Here is an 18110-nt window from a genome sequence, read left to right on the forward strand (position 1 = left end):
CAAGATCAAATCTTCAACTTTGGAAAAATGCTGGAACAAACTTTTTGATAAGATTTTGATTGACGATCCTGAAGAAGAAAACGGTAAGGAAACGACAGAAGAAATTAAACCTTTCATTAAAAATTTGCCGGGATATGATGAAATTAACTAAGAAGAGATACGTGAGTGGTTATCAGCTGATGACTCAGAACGTGAATTAATTGACCAGAACATCATTGATATGGTTCTTATCAAAACCTGAGCATATCAGACAACGAAGATGACGACCTAAGAGGCAACAGGCAGCACAAGACCGTCGACGAGATTTTCAATGCTTTAGAGGAAATAATTTTATACAGTAGGACTAATTAGTTAGGGACACGACTAGGTTCTTAATTTTTGTTGTCATTGCATAAAGTTTTGTCCTTTTCAGATTGCTTTTTGTTTCGTCGAACAATCAAATGGGGCAAACTCATGACGTTCTGCAAATGAACGATGGAGGAAGAGAGAAACATCGTTGTCAAACGAAAACGCAAAAAAATAGATTTCTTTAAAAAAGCATGTTTAACTTGTTCATTTTCCTTAATTATATTACTTTATTTTGGATTTACTTATTAGAAAACATTACGAAATCAACTCAGTATTTTTTAATACCAATACTTTGATCAAGAATATTATAAAAAACAATGTTATTTTTAACCGAAATTCTTGTTATCCGAAACTGCCTCCCCCCAATTATTTCGGTTAACAGAGGTTTTACTATATACAATATATATATATATATATATATATATATATATATATATATATATATATATATATATATATATATATATATAATATATATATATATATATATATATATATATATATATATATATAAATATATATATATATATATATATATATATATATATATATATATATATATATATATATATATATATATATATATATATATATATATATATATTTACTAACTCTTCAAGAAGAACCATGTTGAGAATTTGGAACTCGTTTAGGCATCCATTTTCGAGCCATTATCAAGAGGGATATGGTTCCAAGGCACAAGAACTGTCAAACGACAATGAGGTCTCAATCTGCCTACTCCTCGGTGTCATCTGCTATCCAGATGCCTTAAAAAATTTTTGGGAAACATTCCAGCATGTCTAATCAATTAGAATGCGATAATATGGATAAAGGCCCCTCAGAGCCCATTCCTTTTGATACTGATATGTGAGAAGTGATTTTTTTTTTCTTAGAGGAAATGAGTAACATAACTTAGTTTTGATAATTGACTTTATTACTGAAAATTTCTAGCTCTTTTGTGGCCTTAAAAGAAAAGCAATAAGTGCAATACCAAGCTTCAACTTAAGGTTCCTGGCTTTACCTAAGGCAATCTGCCTATTAATGCATATTAATATATGCCTGATGCCTTAAATCAATTATATTAATCAATATGCTATTCTATTAATCAGAACAAGCTCTCTGTATTTCTAGACTTATCAAAAAGTGCAATTATTTTTCATAATTTAAACCCATTCCGGTTACTAAGATATTGTTCCCATAGTAACATACTGTAATATGCAGATACAAACTAAAAACTAGTAGAATTAAAACAATATTTCCTAAATTAGGGTATATTTATAATATAAAAAACATAAATCAAAACTGGACTGAAGATTAGAATGTATTTTAATAATTTAAATAAAAAAATTTATTAGCACATTATCTCTCATCAATCGGTAGGATTCTGCACAACTATAAGTATAAATTCCTTATCCGGAGCTACCATTATTTCATGTTTCTTAGATCTAATTCTTAAAAATGTAAGGTCATTGGATGGATCCAAATCTCTAACGACACTTCTCGCTTTATCTGCTAAAGAACTTATTAATCCAGCATATTGCACTGTTGTTGTATTATCCAAAGTAGTTTTTATCGGAACTCCTAAAAATGAATTAATTTAATCCTCCCATCATCGCCCAAGAAATAAATGACTTACCTTCTGAATTCACTACTATGGTCCCTACAATTCCTTTGTGGGATTGGATTCTCTTCATGGTCTCTTCTACTTCTTGAGCCTGTAAAATAATTATTTAAAACATTTTGCTTATAATAGTGCAACAAATACCTACCATTTTTCTTGTTGAGTATTTTAATTTTCTACTTTTCAGCTACAAAACTTCAAAATAAACGTCAAAGTCAAATATACGCGTATGAGTCATAATTTTCTAACCTTTTTTATCAAATGAATTAAAATGAAAGAAAATCAATCAAGGAATCAACTAAGAGTTGGCTAACATGATGTTAATACCGACTTCACAAGACAAAATACAGTTTTAAATTTCAATCTTTGCCGACCAATATGAAATAATTTATTTATGTTATAATAGAGACCTTTATAATTATTTTTATTAATTTTATGTCTAACTCAAACCTATTTGTAAATATTTAATTGCAAATACAAAATAATTTTTAAATGTAGGAACCGGCAAACTAGGTCAGAGCTACCAATCCATTTATTTTTATGAGTACCTGTCAGATGTTTACATATATAACTTTTTATATTTTACATATTTTTAATTTCAAAGTACGAGGGGTCAAAGTCTAAAAAATTTGGGTTCAATTTTGTGGACTCGGTTTATTATTAATTTATTTTGTTCTTTCATTTAAGTAAACGTAAAACAAAAAAGAAACGACAAAAATGGCTCTAAGTTCAGCGAGAAATATTGTAAAAAATCAAGTTACATTAGGACTAATCAAGCAACAAGGCAGTAAGTTAATATACTCTATTTTTACAATGAATATTTCTAATTTCTAGTTCATTTAATTATTTGTAGTGTAAATTTTTCTGTTGTTAACAAGCAGCTGTTTTTCAAAATCAAATGTTCTATGTACATTTCTCTATCATTTCAGATGCCTTAAGAACTTTTTCACTTGGAGTTCATAATAATCAGAAGAAATCTTTGGCCCCTAAAATTGGTCAGAATATAGTATTAGTAGATGGAGTAAGAACCCCGTTTTTGTTATCTGGAACTGATTATGCAAAACTTATGCCACATGAACTGGCTAAACAGGCTCTAAGGTAAAATATCTGTAATGGTTGATTATTTCAGATCATCAACTTAACTACTTAAATGATTATTTTATATATCACACATTATTTTATAGTTTTATATATCACACAAAGTATATATCTCGTCCATGTGATTGAAAATTAAAGTAATCCAGAGGATTAAAGGTACCAGAATTAGATTAGAAACATTTGTTATACAATAAGATGAATAAGCTCATAAATGTATGCTCTAGTTCTTTATATATGATTTTAGTCTAATAAGAAAAAGTGGTAACAGCGTTTTTTTCTCAAAATTTTTATATAAAGGTTCCCAACATGAAGAAAGCTACAACAAAATCCTTGTTACATTAAAGATGTTGCTTTTTCTATTTTTGAGATTAGGTAATCGATCAGAGATCTATATGTGCAGATTTGCTAGTTCTTAATTTGAAAAATCATGAGTAGCAGGTTAAAAAATGAGTATTATTTCTCAGAAACCTATCAGCAGATAGTAATATCTAAGAGAAATAGTTTAAGTACATGTGAAATTGAAGTATTAATCCAGTATTAATTTATTGGAACAAATGTATTTATGTAAAGTATACAGTGAGTCTACTTAAGTAAACAACATATGGGAAACTTTTTTATTATTAATTTAATGAAAAAGAAGTTATTCTTTATAAAAAGTTTTGCATTGTCTAAAACTGAGATGCAACCATCAGATATCAAATTTTATCCAATTACATCCTTGTAAAGCATGGATAAATATTATAGGACTAATGCTCCTTCAGACCTCACTATCAAATTTTTGTTCTGTGAATTTCATAGTGGCCATATATCTACATTGGAAGGACCACATACTGAACAGCCCTCTAATGCAGTTATACCGAAAAATGTGAAGAAAGCTAATTATATGATAAGGTCACAAGAATTAATAAAGAGTATACTAATCATATTTTGAACAAAGTTTTGAATATAAAAAATTATCCTTCTAAAAACATGATCATGTCCACTTCTCAGCAGTGTTTGGACTTTATGAAGCACAATCTGTTGGACTTTTGAGCCAACTTATTGCTGACTTATTGGCAACCTTTGATAAAAATCGGGATTCATTACTACGCCCCAGAGAACAAAATGAATGCACAGTAGTTGACTGAAGCCAGCAAATATGCTCCATAGTAGCCAAGAGTAGCTCAATGGGTTGGAAAGGTTTTAGCCACTGTATTTAACAATAATTTTAATTGAGTGTCTTGAAAAAGCAACACTATTAATAGCCAATGTTATTGTGCATTATTGGGCAAATTTCAGTAGAAACTCGGTGAGAAACAGCCCCAAATGCAGAAGAAAAAGTGTTGTTTCTCCAAGATAGTGCACTGGCTCATAAGGATGTTATAGCAATGTCCAAAATTCATGAGTTAGGTGTTAAATTGCTTTCTTGTACAGTTTATTGTTTTGATTTGGCTGCCTTTGTTTATTATGTATTCCCAAGTCAGAAGAGATGGTTTATAAATAAAAAATCAGGCCAAATGAAATAAACACCTATTTTGTAGAACTTGGAAAATTGCTGGAATCTTTGTATTGAGCTAAAAGGACTATATTGATTGAAATAAAAGAATTTTCTGGAAAAGGATTTTTATCCATACATGATAACAATGTTATCCATACATTAAAAATTACTCATTCCCAAGATTTCCAGATTGAGGCGCAGTATAAATAAATCTTTATGCAATTCAAATCTACCCATTCCTTAATTCACCATGTACATGTAACTATTTAGGTGTTTAACAGAATATTCAATGTTTTAGTGGCATTCTTAAGAAGACTGGTGTTCCAAAGGAAATTATTGATTATGTTATCTATGGTACTGTCATGCAAGAAGTCAGAACCTCCAATATTGCTAGGGAAGCTGCCCTGGTTGCAGGATATAGTGACAAAACTCCTGCCCATACTGTCACAATGGCTTGCATTTCTTCCAATGTTGCCATGACAACAGGTATTGTTAAATTTTATAGTTCTATGTTATTGTCACATATATTATACTGCAAGATAGTGATATCTCATAGTACTAAGCTACAATTTTCTGTAGCTCTAGAGTGTCAACTTGTGCAGTATTAAATTCAACTATATGTTACTGTACTATCGTTAGTTTTCGCAGAGGTACAGGTGGAATACATTCCTAAAGAATAGATATTTGTTGTACTTCATGTATTGTTCTAGGATTTTTGTAAACCTTTGGTCATGTGGTCTATATGAGTGTGTTTCCCTGTTATTTTAGAGTTACAGGGATGTGATAAAAATTAATTTGCAGAAGTCATCGCCAGCCTTCATTAGAGATAACACCTAAAGAAGAAGAAGGAATAAGTGAAATGACATGGCCACCATTGTGAGGAAGCACCCGGACAAAGCTGTAAAAAATGTAGACTTATTCTTAAAAAGGATATTAACCCCTTCGTGTCAGACTCATTCAACAAGTCGGCTCCTATATACAGTATCAAGCGATTTCGCGTGGTTGGTTAAAATAGAATATCACACTACAGCTAATTAAAGTTAATGTAATAATAACACTAATTTTAGAAATAAAATATTTTTATTAAATTTATTATTCCACATAGTATGTAAGATAAATTAAATTTTATCTATAAAATACCATTTTAAATGAAAATTATTAAAAAATATAGGAACTTGGGAAAACAAAATAAACGAAAAATTCTATTGAAATAATACTATGCCACGAGAACAATTTTATTTATCGTGGTACTGGTCAAAATGCTCTTTGGAACGCAATGCTACATCACAACCGGAACAAAGAAGAAACATATATTTACTTTTATTTTTAGCAATGTTATACCAAACAAAACACCTTCGCCTTTTTTGTTTATCTTTACCAAGTCTAATCAAGTTATGTTCCACTTCCAATTTCTTCTTGGGTTTTAAAGTCTTCTTTCTCTGCGTATTATTGAAAGATTCGCGATATTCAGAATATTGCTGATTGTAATGAGACAGTAATTCGTCACACAATTTTTGTGTAAACTCCACAAAGTGAATTTGTTTGTTGGAGGCGTTTTGGTAGATTACTCTAGCGTTTAACACCATTCTTTGAAGCATGTGTACTCCGAATTTTTTGAACCAGGTGTAGTTCTTTCTGGCAGCTATATGGTTCGATTTCTTGATCAATCATATCTATTGCACCCATGTTCATGTTATAATGCTTTGTATGTGCAGGCTTTTTGTAAGAAATTCTACACTTTGTTGCAGTTTCATATCTTTGTTTTTCTTCGAAACGTAAGTTTTGTAGTCAAAACATAGGCATCCTGTTTGTCGTGAAATCTTACAACTAGCATATATCCTTATTTCTAAAAAATGACTGATGCTTATCTAGGGTAAGTCCTGAAATTTCGTGCTGCAGTCCTCTTCTATTTATACTGCCTGTTACAAAATTATTTTTTGATATTAGAAATTGAGCCAAGCGGACACACAAATACCAGCTATCCAGGATTACTTCACAACCTTTTTTCAATAGATTTCGTATCAGGAAAACAAATATTCGCTCAATCATTGATAATGAGGCTCTGCCTGGTATATAAGATACATAATATATATCTTTCTCAATATACAGTCCGAAATTGAATGTATAACCCCTCATTTTTGGATCGCAGGGGCATAAGAAAATTGATTTTATTCCAAATCTGGATATTTTTATTTTAATATATTGCTTGAAATGCAAGCGGCCTTTGTATACCAGTGTAAGACATTCATCAATTGTGCATGTTTTACCTATGTCAATAATTAGAAATGTGGTATTTTCACGTAACAGCGCAAAAGCAGCTAAACGCGTCAGTGGTCTTGATTTTTGTACAGCTCTTGGAAGACCGAATCTCAAAAACTGTAAAATTCCGAAAAACCTACAAGAAACAAAAATAAACATCTGTGGCACCACAATAAAATCTACATTACTCACCTGTCTCTACTCATAATTTTTCCAGAAAACACCGGAGGTCCTAATAGGAAGCCTTTTTGCCAATAGTCATGCATTTTAGCGAATTTTGCGAATCAAATTTCCACTTTCTTCAAAATATAGTTTAGCACGCTCGTTGCTCCAGTCACAAAGGCTTCTAACTATTTTAACTGAAACAAATGCTTCAAAACATCCTCTGGCAGATTTCTGAGAATCAATATCTATAGCAGAGTGAAAATCATCAGGAAGTCCAACATGATTCATTGGAGAATATATTTTGTCACCAAATGGATTTGAAATAACTTTCCAATCCACGAATTATACTGGTTTATCATCTTCCTTCTCGTCTGTAGTTGGTAATTCGGACGAAACAAAAATACCTTAAATATGATGCAGGCGGTGGCATCGCCGTATATGGCGAACGAAAACTCATGATGCCTCCGTGTGCATCACCCTACTGAGCGGACAGTCAAGCATGATGCACACCGAAGGGGTTATTGATACAACAACAAAAAATGTGAATTTATTACAACTACATGCTCCCACATAAGACTATGACGAAGAAGATATTGAAAAATTGTATAGTGATGTAACTGGAGTATTAGCATCTACAAAAAAACACAAGCTCATTATTTTTATAAGAAATTTTTAATACGAATATTGGCAAGGAAGAACAGGAAAATATAAAAGGAAAACATGGTTTGGAAATATGAAACGAAAGAGATATGTTGGGGTCTTTCTTTTTACAGAAGCAACTAATAATAAATACAACTTTCAAACTCCCAAAGAGTCGTCTGTATCTCTGAAGATTATCAACAGATACTCCAGAATGAATGTCCCATAACTAAATAGACTACATATATAAACAAATGTACAGAAATTCAGTAATAAAAACCCATCCAAGTTCAGATATAGTGATAGATCATAATATTTTGGTAGGGAAAATCAGACACATTTAAAAAATTTACAAGGGTGAAAAGGCATTGATAGAGAAAGGTTTAGTTCTTAGACAGCTGAAGGAAGGTTGTTTTGGCATTGAAGCTACATGATAAATTTATCATGAACGTACAAGAGCCATACTTATAGTTATAGATATGATTTTTAATCTGCATAGACTCAGAAAGCTTCCATAAATGTGTCAACAATCGTGCATTTGGAAAGTTGGGAATTTGCTGTGTGATGGGTTTTATATTGTAATTTTTTTTAATAACTTGTGCAGTAATTTTAACTTAACTAAGAAAGTATTGATAGTGGAAATTGACAAATATATAATACATTTTTCTTGTAGAATTTTTTCTTAAGATTCATATATGTCTTTTGTTTCAGCTATTGGTCTTATTAACAGCGGCGTTTACGAGACAATAGTATGTGGTGGAGTAGAATTTATGTCAGATATTCCTATTAGACACAGCAGAAAAATGAGAAACTTACTATTAAAAGCAAACAAAGCAAAAAACCTACAACAAAGACTGTCTTTATTGGCTTCAATAAGACCTGATTACTTTGTACCAGATCTCCCATCAATCGCTGAATTTTCTTCAGGAGAGACTATGGGTCATTCAGCTGACAGGTAAAATTCTTAAATTGTACCATTCTAGATCACCTCAGCTCAGATTTTTTAAGTAGTAAATAACTTTTATTGTAGGCTAGCTGCTGCCTTTGGAGCAAATCGCAAGGAGCAAGACGAGTTTGCCTTAAGGTCACATACCAAAGCTCAAGAAGCCGCCGATAAAGGTTACTTAACCGATATAGTGCCATTCCAAGTACCAGGAGTAGCAAAGCAAGTCGAAAAGGATAATGGTATCCGTGTATCAAGTCCCGAAAAATTGGCGTCCCTCAAACCAGCTTTTATTAAACCTCACGGAACAGTCACTGCAGCGAATGCTTCATTTTTGGTAAGTACATCTATATTATTATGAACTTTTTATTTACAGTAGAAATGAACCATCCACCCGGTCCACCATTAATAAACAACATATTTTCTTGGAGCTTTACAACAAAGGAGGAAATTCATACATGTGGACTAGACAAATTATCAGTTGATACTATTAAACAGTTCAAGAGTGAGATGTCAACTATTTTAAGTACTCTAGTAAATTTAACATTCACTACAGGAAGTGTTCCCAGTGCCCTAAGAATGGCAAAAGTTGTTCCAGTATATAAAGGAGGTGACTCCTCAGTACTTGAATTAAGGCCTTTACAAAAAGTGGAATGTATTAAATATCTGGGACTGTACATTGGCCATAAACTTACTTGGGAGTATCACATACAACATTTATGCAAAAAATCTCATCTGCAATAGGAGTTCTTGGAAGAGCAACAAATTATGTAGAAATTAAATATAGGAAAAATTTATATTACAGTTTAATACATAGCCATGTCATCTATTTAACTCTAATTAATCAAATATTTCAATTTTAGCAAATATTTATTGTTGTGTTTTTTTTTTCAATGTTTAGACTGATGGTGCATCTGCTTGCCTCATTACTACAGAAGCTAAGTGCAAACAACTGGGACTTAAACCGAAAGCGTACCTCAGAAACTTCATTTACGTATCCCAAGATCCTATCGATCAACTTCTTCTTGGACCTGCATATGGAACACCTCAAGTATTAGAAAGAGCTGGTCTCACACCCAAGGAGATTGATGTTTGGGAATTCCATGAAGCATTTGCAGTAAGTAGACACCATTAGTATTATGATAATTTTATGATACACAATATCGTCAACTGAAGTATTTTTACCAAGAAGCGATAGTGCTTGTAAACAAATAAATATATCTTTACAGGAATACTCTTGATTTAAATACTCTTATATTAAACAATTTTACGGTCATAAGCATAAACTAACTTTATGACGTTATCACACAAAAGATTATAGAGTATTTGAAATCTATTGACTAATATAGTAAATTTTTTATTTTTCTTGAGATGACAGTCTTCTTCCAAGATAGCGATATAACATCTATTTTCTATTCGTTGATATGGTAGTGCCATTTAATTATTGATTTATGCACCAAGTGAGAGTTTCACAAAATGCTTGTGTTCCACCTTTTATCAGTTCAGCGGAGATACCTCTTAGTCCTGGAGATCTACCGTTTTTTTTTCAGTTCTTTTATAGCTTTTTGGACTTATATAACTGCTACTGTTATTTCTTCACCCCCATTGTTTACGTCCGTTGGTGGTTCATGTTAAAAATCCCTCATAAAGCATCCTCTTCTAATAGTATTGTAATGAGAATTAAACTCCCAGCCCGATTTGTTTGTTGAGTTCCTGCTTTTAAATGTACAGGTATTTCTAAATTTTTCGAAATAATGCACAAAATACTATTAATTTTTTAGGGTCAAATTTTGGCGAACCTAAAAGCGCTTGACAGTGACTGGTTTGCTCAGAAGTACATGAATAGACAGACTAAAGTTGGAGCTCCCGATCTCAACAAGTTCAATACCTGGGGAGGATCACTTTCAATTGGACATCCATTTGCTGCTACAGGTGTAAGATTGGCCATGCACACAGCTAATAGATTAGTTAGAGAAGATGGCCAATTTGGATTGGTTGCTGCATGTGCTGCTGGAGGTCAAGTAAGTAGATTATCTTTTATTTATAATCGCATTAATACTTTCAGTTAATTTGATTATACTAAATATTACTTCTCACATTAATATATCCTAACAAAGGTTATTTATGGGTTAGGATATTAATATATCGTAACCAAGGTGGAGTAGACTGTAGAAAAATATTCTGCAAAAAGATTTACAATATCTGGTCCGTGACTGGATTCCACACCACCATACCTCAACACAGCATGCAAGAAAGGCTTTCCCTCTGTGAATTCACAAACGATGACCTTTTGGTCATCTTTATCTTAAATTCCAGTGGTGGGTGGTGCATACCCTCCCTCAAAAGAGCTTCATCTGCCCTGGACACAGTTACATCAGCATCATCAACCAGTACCAAATCGAGAAAATTACAAGTGGAATTCACAATAGTGTTGGACTGAAAAAAATTGTGGTATGCACACATACCAGACACAACCTGCAGGGCTTCAACTTCAAATGCTGTGGCAGCTGGTAGAGGAATTGTTGTAGAGCACATGTCATTTGAAAACCATTCAGAGTTTGGTAAATTGAAGTAAGCAGTCAGATAGATAAACTTCAGCTATTTGTTCTAAGGTTTCACAAAATATAGAATATATTCTCAAATATATAATATTTCTCAAATATAGACTTTGGTGGAAAATATGCTGTTCCTATAATAAACTGATTTGCACCTTCAGTCACAGTCAACTGATTCAGAACATGAATCACAGATGCTATATAGAGCACAAATAAAGTCGAGGTGGGCCAGATAGTGGCGAAAAATAATGATGCTAGGTGAACTACACATAAATGCCTAGTATTTAGAGACAAGGATAGAACATGGTCCACGGATGCTATTAAGAGGGTTTAAAACAAACTGGTTATACCAGACACAAGATCAGAGGCATTGGAAACAACTATAATCAACAATGGAGAATTCATGCTATGTGATAATGAACTGATTTCAATTCATGCTTGATCGACACTAAATAATTATATTACTATTATGTTATTATACCAGAAATACTTTTCCAGTCATATGTACCATGTAGATGTGCTATAGCAAATGCATCTTGGATCTGTGAATACAGCACTTAGAAAAGTTAATTACACAATTGATTCATCAAAGAGACCAACTAGTTCAGATTATTATTGCTAGATAATCCAACCTATTACATACATTTTTATATATAAAAAAGTGCTTATAATTTATTTTATTTATTGCATGTAGTAAATTAAAATCCAAAATATCTCATATATGCAGTATTACTTACTTATACATTGCGAATTGCATGATTAGTATTGTTTTTTGGAATGTTTGCATTTCATTAATTTTGTTTTCAGGGAGTAGCCATGATTTTGGAGAGACATCCTGATGCTACCCCTAATTAGTATGGAAACTGCAATGACAAACCTTATTAACTAATTATATTAAGAAAGGTCGCCAATATTTTTATACACTTCTAAGTTTTAATCAACATAGTATACTTTTTGTAAAAATTACGTATATAATTATATATTAAGTATCAAATATTCATTACTGTAAAATATGGCTATTTTAGTTACTTGTTTATTTTATTATTTATAAAAAAAAGTTGTTTAAAAATAAACTGTTAATTTTTTTATTAGTTGTAATCCCATATTGTCAGATGCTTCAACCAATATATTGGTGCCAAATTTTGGTACCAATGTATCCTGTTTTCCTGATGATCCCAAAACCATTCACAATATGGAAACAAAAACTTAAATATGGTCTGACAAACTACTTCAGCTATTGGCTTGCACATTTAATTTATTCTTAAGAGGTGGAGAGCTAGCCTCAGATTGGAAAACTGCATATATCAGCAATTTATACAAGAATAAAGGTGACAGAAAGGACTGTAAGAATTACTGAGGGCTTTAGTGTAATCAACTCAATCTGTGGATGTATAAGATAATTAAAATCTGAACTGATGATTGTGAGAAGATGCTGAAGATAGGAGTATCTTTTATACTGGTTGTTCTTGTATAGTGTGTGTGTTTTTGTACAATTTATTTACCAGTTATCATTTTACAAATGCTGTAACGGGCCGAATTATATAGGTAAGGTTTTTTTGGAAGCTGTTTGATATAACCAAATGTGTTAATTGGCTGATTGTATATCTTTCAGTTACATGGAAGCCTGACAACTTTATATCACATACAGCCCTTCAAAGCACTGTGACGGCTCAGTTAAAATAAAAATTGAAAACATTGTTTTTAAGGTGAGAATAAATATACAGACAAATATGTAAAATTAAGAATTATATGAATTTAATGACAAATTTCAAGTTTCATGACATTAATCTTCAAAGTATACAATCTTAAAAGTATTAAAAACTTTATAAAAGTTCACATATTGAAACTTATTACTATAATCACTAACATTACATTAACTAATTGAAGTGCTTGCCCATCCTGTAGAGCTTCCAATCTCTCTAACATGTAACCTAACAGCAGCATCCAAAATTTGTTTGATATCTTTACATCCCTGTAAAGCTTTATTTAAAACTTTTTCTAGATGATCTAGATGAAATCTTTGTGACATTTCCATGAGAACAATTTTCCCTGACATAGGTAAAGCTGCTACTGTTAGTGTTGGACCCCCCATTATTTCTTCATGGTGAGAAATATCTACCATTGGAACATCATTGTTTGCTAGACTAGCTGTACATGCACATACATATTCTTTCAATGGTATTCCCGCATCTATAAGAGCAAGTGTAGCTGCATTTACACAAGCTGGATATATTCCTCCATCAGCATGTAGAACTTCTACATAAATATCTATTTGACAAAAAGGATATAGTTCACTTTTGATTGCAGCTTCTAGGGCTTGTTGTAGATGCATTGATAATTCAGTAGACTTTCTATCTCCTCTGGGTCTCTTTTTACGATCTGTTGTTGAAAATACTGCCATGCTAAATTGACAATTTATTACAGCACTATCATGGAATGCTTTTGATCGGCCTCCTTTAACCTGTAATGAATTAATATAATCAAGTATTATGTTATCTGCCAGCTTTATTTATCTTACATCATGGGGTCCATATACAGCAGCTAGAACTTTTGTTAAGCCCTGTTCAATGTAGGCACTTCCATCTGGTGCTGAAAAAACACCTAATTTACAACGGATTCTTCTAAGCTCGTTTGGTCTTCTGCCGTCCAAACGAAGACCACCTTTTGAAAGTAATTCCCTGTCCCTTTTACTCATGTTTTAAGTATTTTATAAAGTATATTTATTCAAAATAAAAGTCGGGTTAAGATTTCAATCACAGCACATTCCCGCCTAGCAGTGCCAGTCCCGTGTTAACAAGTAAAACAGCGATTGGCGCATCGCCTAGTGCCAGGGTGCGTAACTATATATACATATATATGACTGTAAATTCAAAACGCAAAATGACCTATCTAGGATCACGGTTCGTAGACTTACTAAGGTTGCCTCTTCCGACTAACCAATGAACATTAAGCCCGAAATACGTCACGAGAGTACAGTAATTTGAATCGTAACATTGTTATTCGTCGTTTTTATGTCTTTGATGTGTAGAAAATAGTAAAGATAGTTATGAAATAAAGATGTCTAGTGGATTATAATACCTAATTATGGAAAACTGTTGATATGTAAGCAGTTTGGTACTTAAAATTAATCAGAACCGGTTGTTAACGTTTATCCAATGTTAATGCATAATTTACGTAAATCTAGGACTTCAATCTCCATTTTACACTGAAAATTTGTCGCGTATACTGAATTTCCATCAATATTGGATTAACTATTGAATGAATTACTGAATTACATAACTATTTTTTCCATTTTTTTTATCTTTCCTACACACTACAACCTGTGCCCGGCATTCTAAAATTTCATCAACATTATTATTACGTTAATACGCAATAAAATTTTAAGGTTTTAACCTACCTTATAAAAAGATACGAAGACAATAGGTACGATGTACAACTACAATAAATAACGTTTCTTCGATAATTCAAAATAAGTTTTTATAGACAACAACACCAAAATTTCAAATACAAAAATATAAACTAAACTGAGATATTTAACAAACGATAAATAATAAAGCAAATAATAAATTGAAAAATAATTACCACTAACAAACTGTGATAATAAATGGGTTTTGTATTCTTGTGTACTCTGATGACGTAACTCAATCATCCCCACCCCCGTCGGAAGAGGCAACCGTATATATTTTGCGTATACTATTTGTTTTTCTTGTTACGCTGTTATATTTTTATTTTTCATTACATTAAAATGCCAAAGTGATTAAAAAAAATTAAAGAATAAAATATAGAATAAAACCTTTATTTATAAAAATGTTACGTTGCAACAAGCAAGTATAATTGTGCAGTATAATCAGTTCGGTAATATATATTCTTTATCTATGAGTATAATTTAGTGTTCTTAATGTTGTGACAACAACTTCTCAGTATTTAAATAACTGTTTTGTTATTAAGTTTTATGTGAATACAAGCCCATGTCTTTGTCTTCTTACCTGGTCGTGGTAAAACAAACTCGGAACGGCTGGTTTTTTAATGCCCCTATGTCCAACTTTGATTGATTATATCTGATTATATCCCTATCTTTAAAATGACTAGCGCATACATTATATCATTCCTGCCATTAGATTCTCAACACTGACATTGGTGTAAAGTGTGAAGTTATCAGACAACCTGTCTATTTACTAACCTTGGAACAACGTACAGGAACATGGAGGTAAGATGGTTTCTTACATCTATGCGCAGAAACGAAACTAGTAGTGCCGCCAAACGGAAGGGTGCAAAAATAAAAACGGTGTGTTGACCTTGGCTATCCTTGTTACCAATTTACTGTAATTTCAAGCATTGTGAAACACACACATGACAGTTGACACATATAATTTGGCAAAAACTGCAAATTTTTTATTTATTTTTGTCTTTAGCTTAATATTTTAAACAAACATATCTCTTAGGGCGTCTTAAATAATTATTCCTATTTGTATTCAATATTTTATGCGATGACGCAAGCTGGAATTTAGCTATTTTTGAAAAACTAAAACTTGGATAGTAAAATTATATTTTATCACATTGGCTACATGGTAAATTGACTGTTTGCTGTCAACTATTTGGCGCGGAAAATTCCCTCTATTTCAGTTTTCGCTTCTCTACCGGGCAACGGCCATAGTCCTTTGTTGTCGTGTCTTGTATATTTCAATATTTTAAGTAGTATATTTAGTACAAATAAATTGAAAATGTTTGAAGCACGCTTAGTTCAAAGTGCCACATTCAAAAAGGTATTAGATGCAATCAAAGATCTTCTAAATGAAGCATCCTTCGATTGTTCCGAATCTGGGATCCAACTCCAGGCTATGGATAACTCTCACGTTTCCTTAGTATCTCTTACGCTGAAGTCAGATGGATTCGACAAATACAGATGTGATAGAAACCTTACAATGGGCATGAACTTGGGAAGGTAAGATTTATACTTATGTATTAATTTTCTTAATGGGGGCCCCAAGATAACACATGGTAGTTGTTTCATGTAATTCATGATTAGTTAAGATCTGTCAGTTTCTGTTATAAGTCAATTTGCTCAAGAAAATTCTTAAATTATGGTTTTAAAATAGGAATAATGTTGAATCTTGGTATCTATCTTATAAATACCTTATTGCTTATATATTATTTTCTTGGCCATGTTAAAATATTTTTAAATGTGACTATAATACTGTAAGACTGTGACTATAATACTGTGTTAATGGTAACATTTATTTTATTATTATAAAACAAAGTGTTTGTTGTTAACTAATTGCTTAATATTTTGTTTCAGCATGTCAAAGATCTTCAAATGTTCTAGCAATGATGACACAGTTACAATTAAAGCTCAAGATGATGCAGACACAGTAACGTTTATGTTTGAAGCCAAAAAGCAGGACAAGATCTCAGATTATGAAATGAAACTGATGAATTTGGACCAAGAGCATTTGGGTATTCCAGAAACAGATTTCTCTTGTGTCATCAGGATGCCTGCAGCTGAATTTGCAAGAATAGTCAAAGATCTTTCTCAATTTGGAGAATCTATTGTAATCTCATGCACAAAAGAAGGTGTTAGGTTCTCAACTTCTGGAGATATTGGCAGTGCTAACATCAAAATTGCCCAGACAAGTAATTTCGAAAAAGAAGAAGAATCTGTAAGCATAGAAATGCAAGAACCAGTTACTCTTACTTTTGCTTGTCAGTATTTGAATTCCTTTACCAAAGCAACACCTCTTACTAATGTTGTGCAGCTATCAATGTCTGACAATGTACCTTTAGTAGTTGAATATCAAATACCTGATTTGGGCCATTTGAGGTACTATTTAGCGCCTAAAATTGAAGAAGATGAAAATTAAGATGTCTCTTAATTTCTTTTTTCATAGTTTTAAGTGCCTTAATCTATTTTAGTTTTAATTATGTTCTTGTATACTTTCTTATTTGTATAAAATAAGTAGATGTTTCCTCAGATAATTTAAGAATAAATGAGAACTTTTTTACAAGTTTTTCTCTTTTTTTGCTCTCCCAACATTTTAATCCATTTTTGTGAAGAAAAATGCCGGCAATTACTTACATTAGTAAAGCTAGTCAGATTATTCTGAAATTTTAACAGTGGATTGTTGTTTACTTTTTATTCACTTCATTCACAATCTATACATTTTTTTGTGCTGGGCTATAGTTTTTCTGTATTTCTCATTCAAAAAACTGATATTTGACATCAATTTCAAACTGCGTCTGCCATTACAGCTGCTGTCAATGATGTGCATATGCATACTTTTTCCCTTTTCAAACATATTGTTAAAATACTAATTCTCGAGTACCATCATAAAGGAATAATGGTAATGAGTATCATTTCAGTTTCGTGTTTCTATGGGATTCATATAACTAATTCATTTGTTATTAACTTAAAATACTAAAGAGTCAGTCCAATTTTCGTTATAAACTTTTTTTTTATTAAAATTTTTAGATGTGAGTGGATTAGGTTATGTTTTATTTTGTTAATAAAAAATTTAAATTCAATATATTTACTCACCAAAAAATAAATGTATATTGGTAACATTGAACCTGTGCAGAATATTTTATGTTGTGCTCAAACACGCTTGACTTCTTTTTCCAAATGAATGAATTATGACCATTTTACAGTATTGTATAATTTAATGGGGCAAATGATTAGTATTTAAATTGGTTTATACATTTTATATAACTAAGACTATTTCCTATTTTGATAACTTTTCCTCTTGCTTATTTTCAATTTCCTAGTTTTTATAAACTTTTTTCAATTTTTTTTAAAATATGTACACTTTTTGTATATTTCCAATAGGAAACTTGCCATTTTTTCCATTTTCAGGGTAATTCCAAAAACATTTGCATTTTTAGCGCCCTGTACTGATTGTAAACAAATACAAAAATGCCAAAAGACATAATGTATTGAACAAAGATAAGAGAGAAAACCAAAGAAGTATATAATGGATGGATCTTAAGGAAAGATGAAAGAAATATGAAAAA

At 31.6% G+C, this 18110-nt stretch overlaps 4 protein-coding genes across 4 annotated transcripts; 2 read left to right on the top strand and 2 right to left on the bottom strand.

The window, feature by feature from the left end:
• Positions 1-1603: 1603 nt before the first annotated feature.
• Positions 1604-2254, bottom strand: robl (dynein light chain roadblock). The gene is made up of 3 exons (XM_072522232.1): positions 2118-2254; positions 1985-2063; positions 1604-1929 (listed from the first exon to the last, which is right to left on the bottom strand). Exons 1-3 carry the CDS (start codon positions 2118-2120, stop codon positions 1718-1720), a joined length of 294 nt encoding a protein of 97 aa, XP_072378333.1. The 5' UTR covers positions 2121-2254; the 3' UTR covers positions 1604-1717.
• Positions 2255-2533: 279 nt separating this feature from the next.
• Mtpbeta (mitochondrial trifunctional protein beta subunit) lies at positions 2534-12193 on the top strand. The gene is made up of 8 exons (XM_072522230.1): positions 2534-2756; positions 2899-3067; positions 4843-5030; positions 8319-8562; positions 8638-8887; positions 9452-9667; positions 10332-10571; positions 11913-12193. The coding sequence occupies exons 1-8, from the start codon at positions 2687-2689 to the stop codon at positions 11958-11960; spliced, it is 1425 nt and encodes a 474-aa protein (XP_072378331.1). The 5' UTR covers positions 2534-2686; the 3' UTR covers positions 11961-12193.
• A 661-nt stretch (positions 12194-12854) lies between these two features.
• On the bottom strand, positions 12855-13892 carry Ski6 (exosome complex component Ski6). The gene is made up of 2 exons (XM_072521219.1): positions 13624-13892; positions 12855-13566 (listed from the first exon to the last, which is right to left on the bottom strand). The coding sequence occupies exons 1-2, from the start codon at positions 13798-13800 to the stop codon at positions 12979-12981; spliced, it is 765 nt and encodes a 254-aa protein (XP_072377320.1). The 5' UTR covers positions 13801-13892; the 3' UTR covers positions 12855-12978.
• A 1814-nt stretch (positions 13893-15706) lies between these two features.
• On the top strand, positions 15707-17107 carry PCNA (Proliferating cell nuclear antigen). Its single transcript, XM_072522234.1, has 2 exons — positions 15707-16047; positions 16402-17107. Exons 1-2 carry the CDS (start codon positions 15827-15829, stop codon positions 16961-16963), a joined length of 783 nt encoding a protein of 260 aa, XP_072378335.1. The 5' UTR covers positions 15707-15826; the 3' UTR covers positions 16964-17107.
• The last annotated feature ends 1003 nt before the right edge of the window (positions 17108-18110 follow it).

The sequence above is a fragment of the Diabrotica undecimpunctata genome, chromosome 2 (assembly GCF_040954645.1).
Source record: "Diabrotica undecimpunctata isolate CICGRU chromosome 2, icDiaUnde3, whole genome shotgun sequence".
NCBI lineage: Eukaryota > Metazoa > Arthropoda > Insecta > Coleoptera > Chrysomelidae > Diabrotica > Diabrotica undecimpunctata.

Bases quoted from the DNA above. Each gene is read 5' to 3' on its own strand.
- Ski6 (XM_072521219.1), bottom strand. From the start codon at position 13,800: ATGAGTAAAAGGGACAGGGAATTACTTTCAAAAGGTGGTCTTCGTTTG. The intron at 13,567-13,623 runs GTAAGATAAATA...AATTCATTACAG, and splicing joins CTGTATATGGACCCCATGAT to GTTAAAGGAGGCCGATCAAA.
- PCNA (XM_072522234.1), top strand. From the start codon at position 15,827: ATGTTTGAAGCACGCTTAGTTCAAAGTGCCACATTCAAAAAGGTATTA. The intron at 16,048-16,401 runs GTAAGATTTATA...ATTTTGTTTCAG, and splicing joins ATGGGCATGAACTTGGGAAG to CATGTCAAAGATCTTCAAAT.
- robl (XM_072522232.1), bottom strand. The intron at 1,930-1,984 runs GTAAGTCATTTA...ATTCATTTTTAG, and splicing joins CATAGTAGTGAATTCAGAAG to GAGTTCCGATAAAAACTACT.
- Mtpbeta (XM_072522230.1), top strand. From the start codon at position 2,687: ATGGCTCTAAGTTCAGCGAGAAATATTGTAAAAAATCAAGTTACATTA. The intron at 2,757-2,898 runs GTAAGTTAATAT...CTATCATTTCAG, and splicing joins ACTAATCAAGCAACAAGGCA to ATGCCTTAAGAACTTTTTCA. The intron at 10,572-11,912 runs GTAAGTAGATTA...TTTTGTTTTCAG, and splicing joins CATGTGCTGCTGGAGGTCAA to GGAGTAGCCATGATTTTGGA.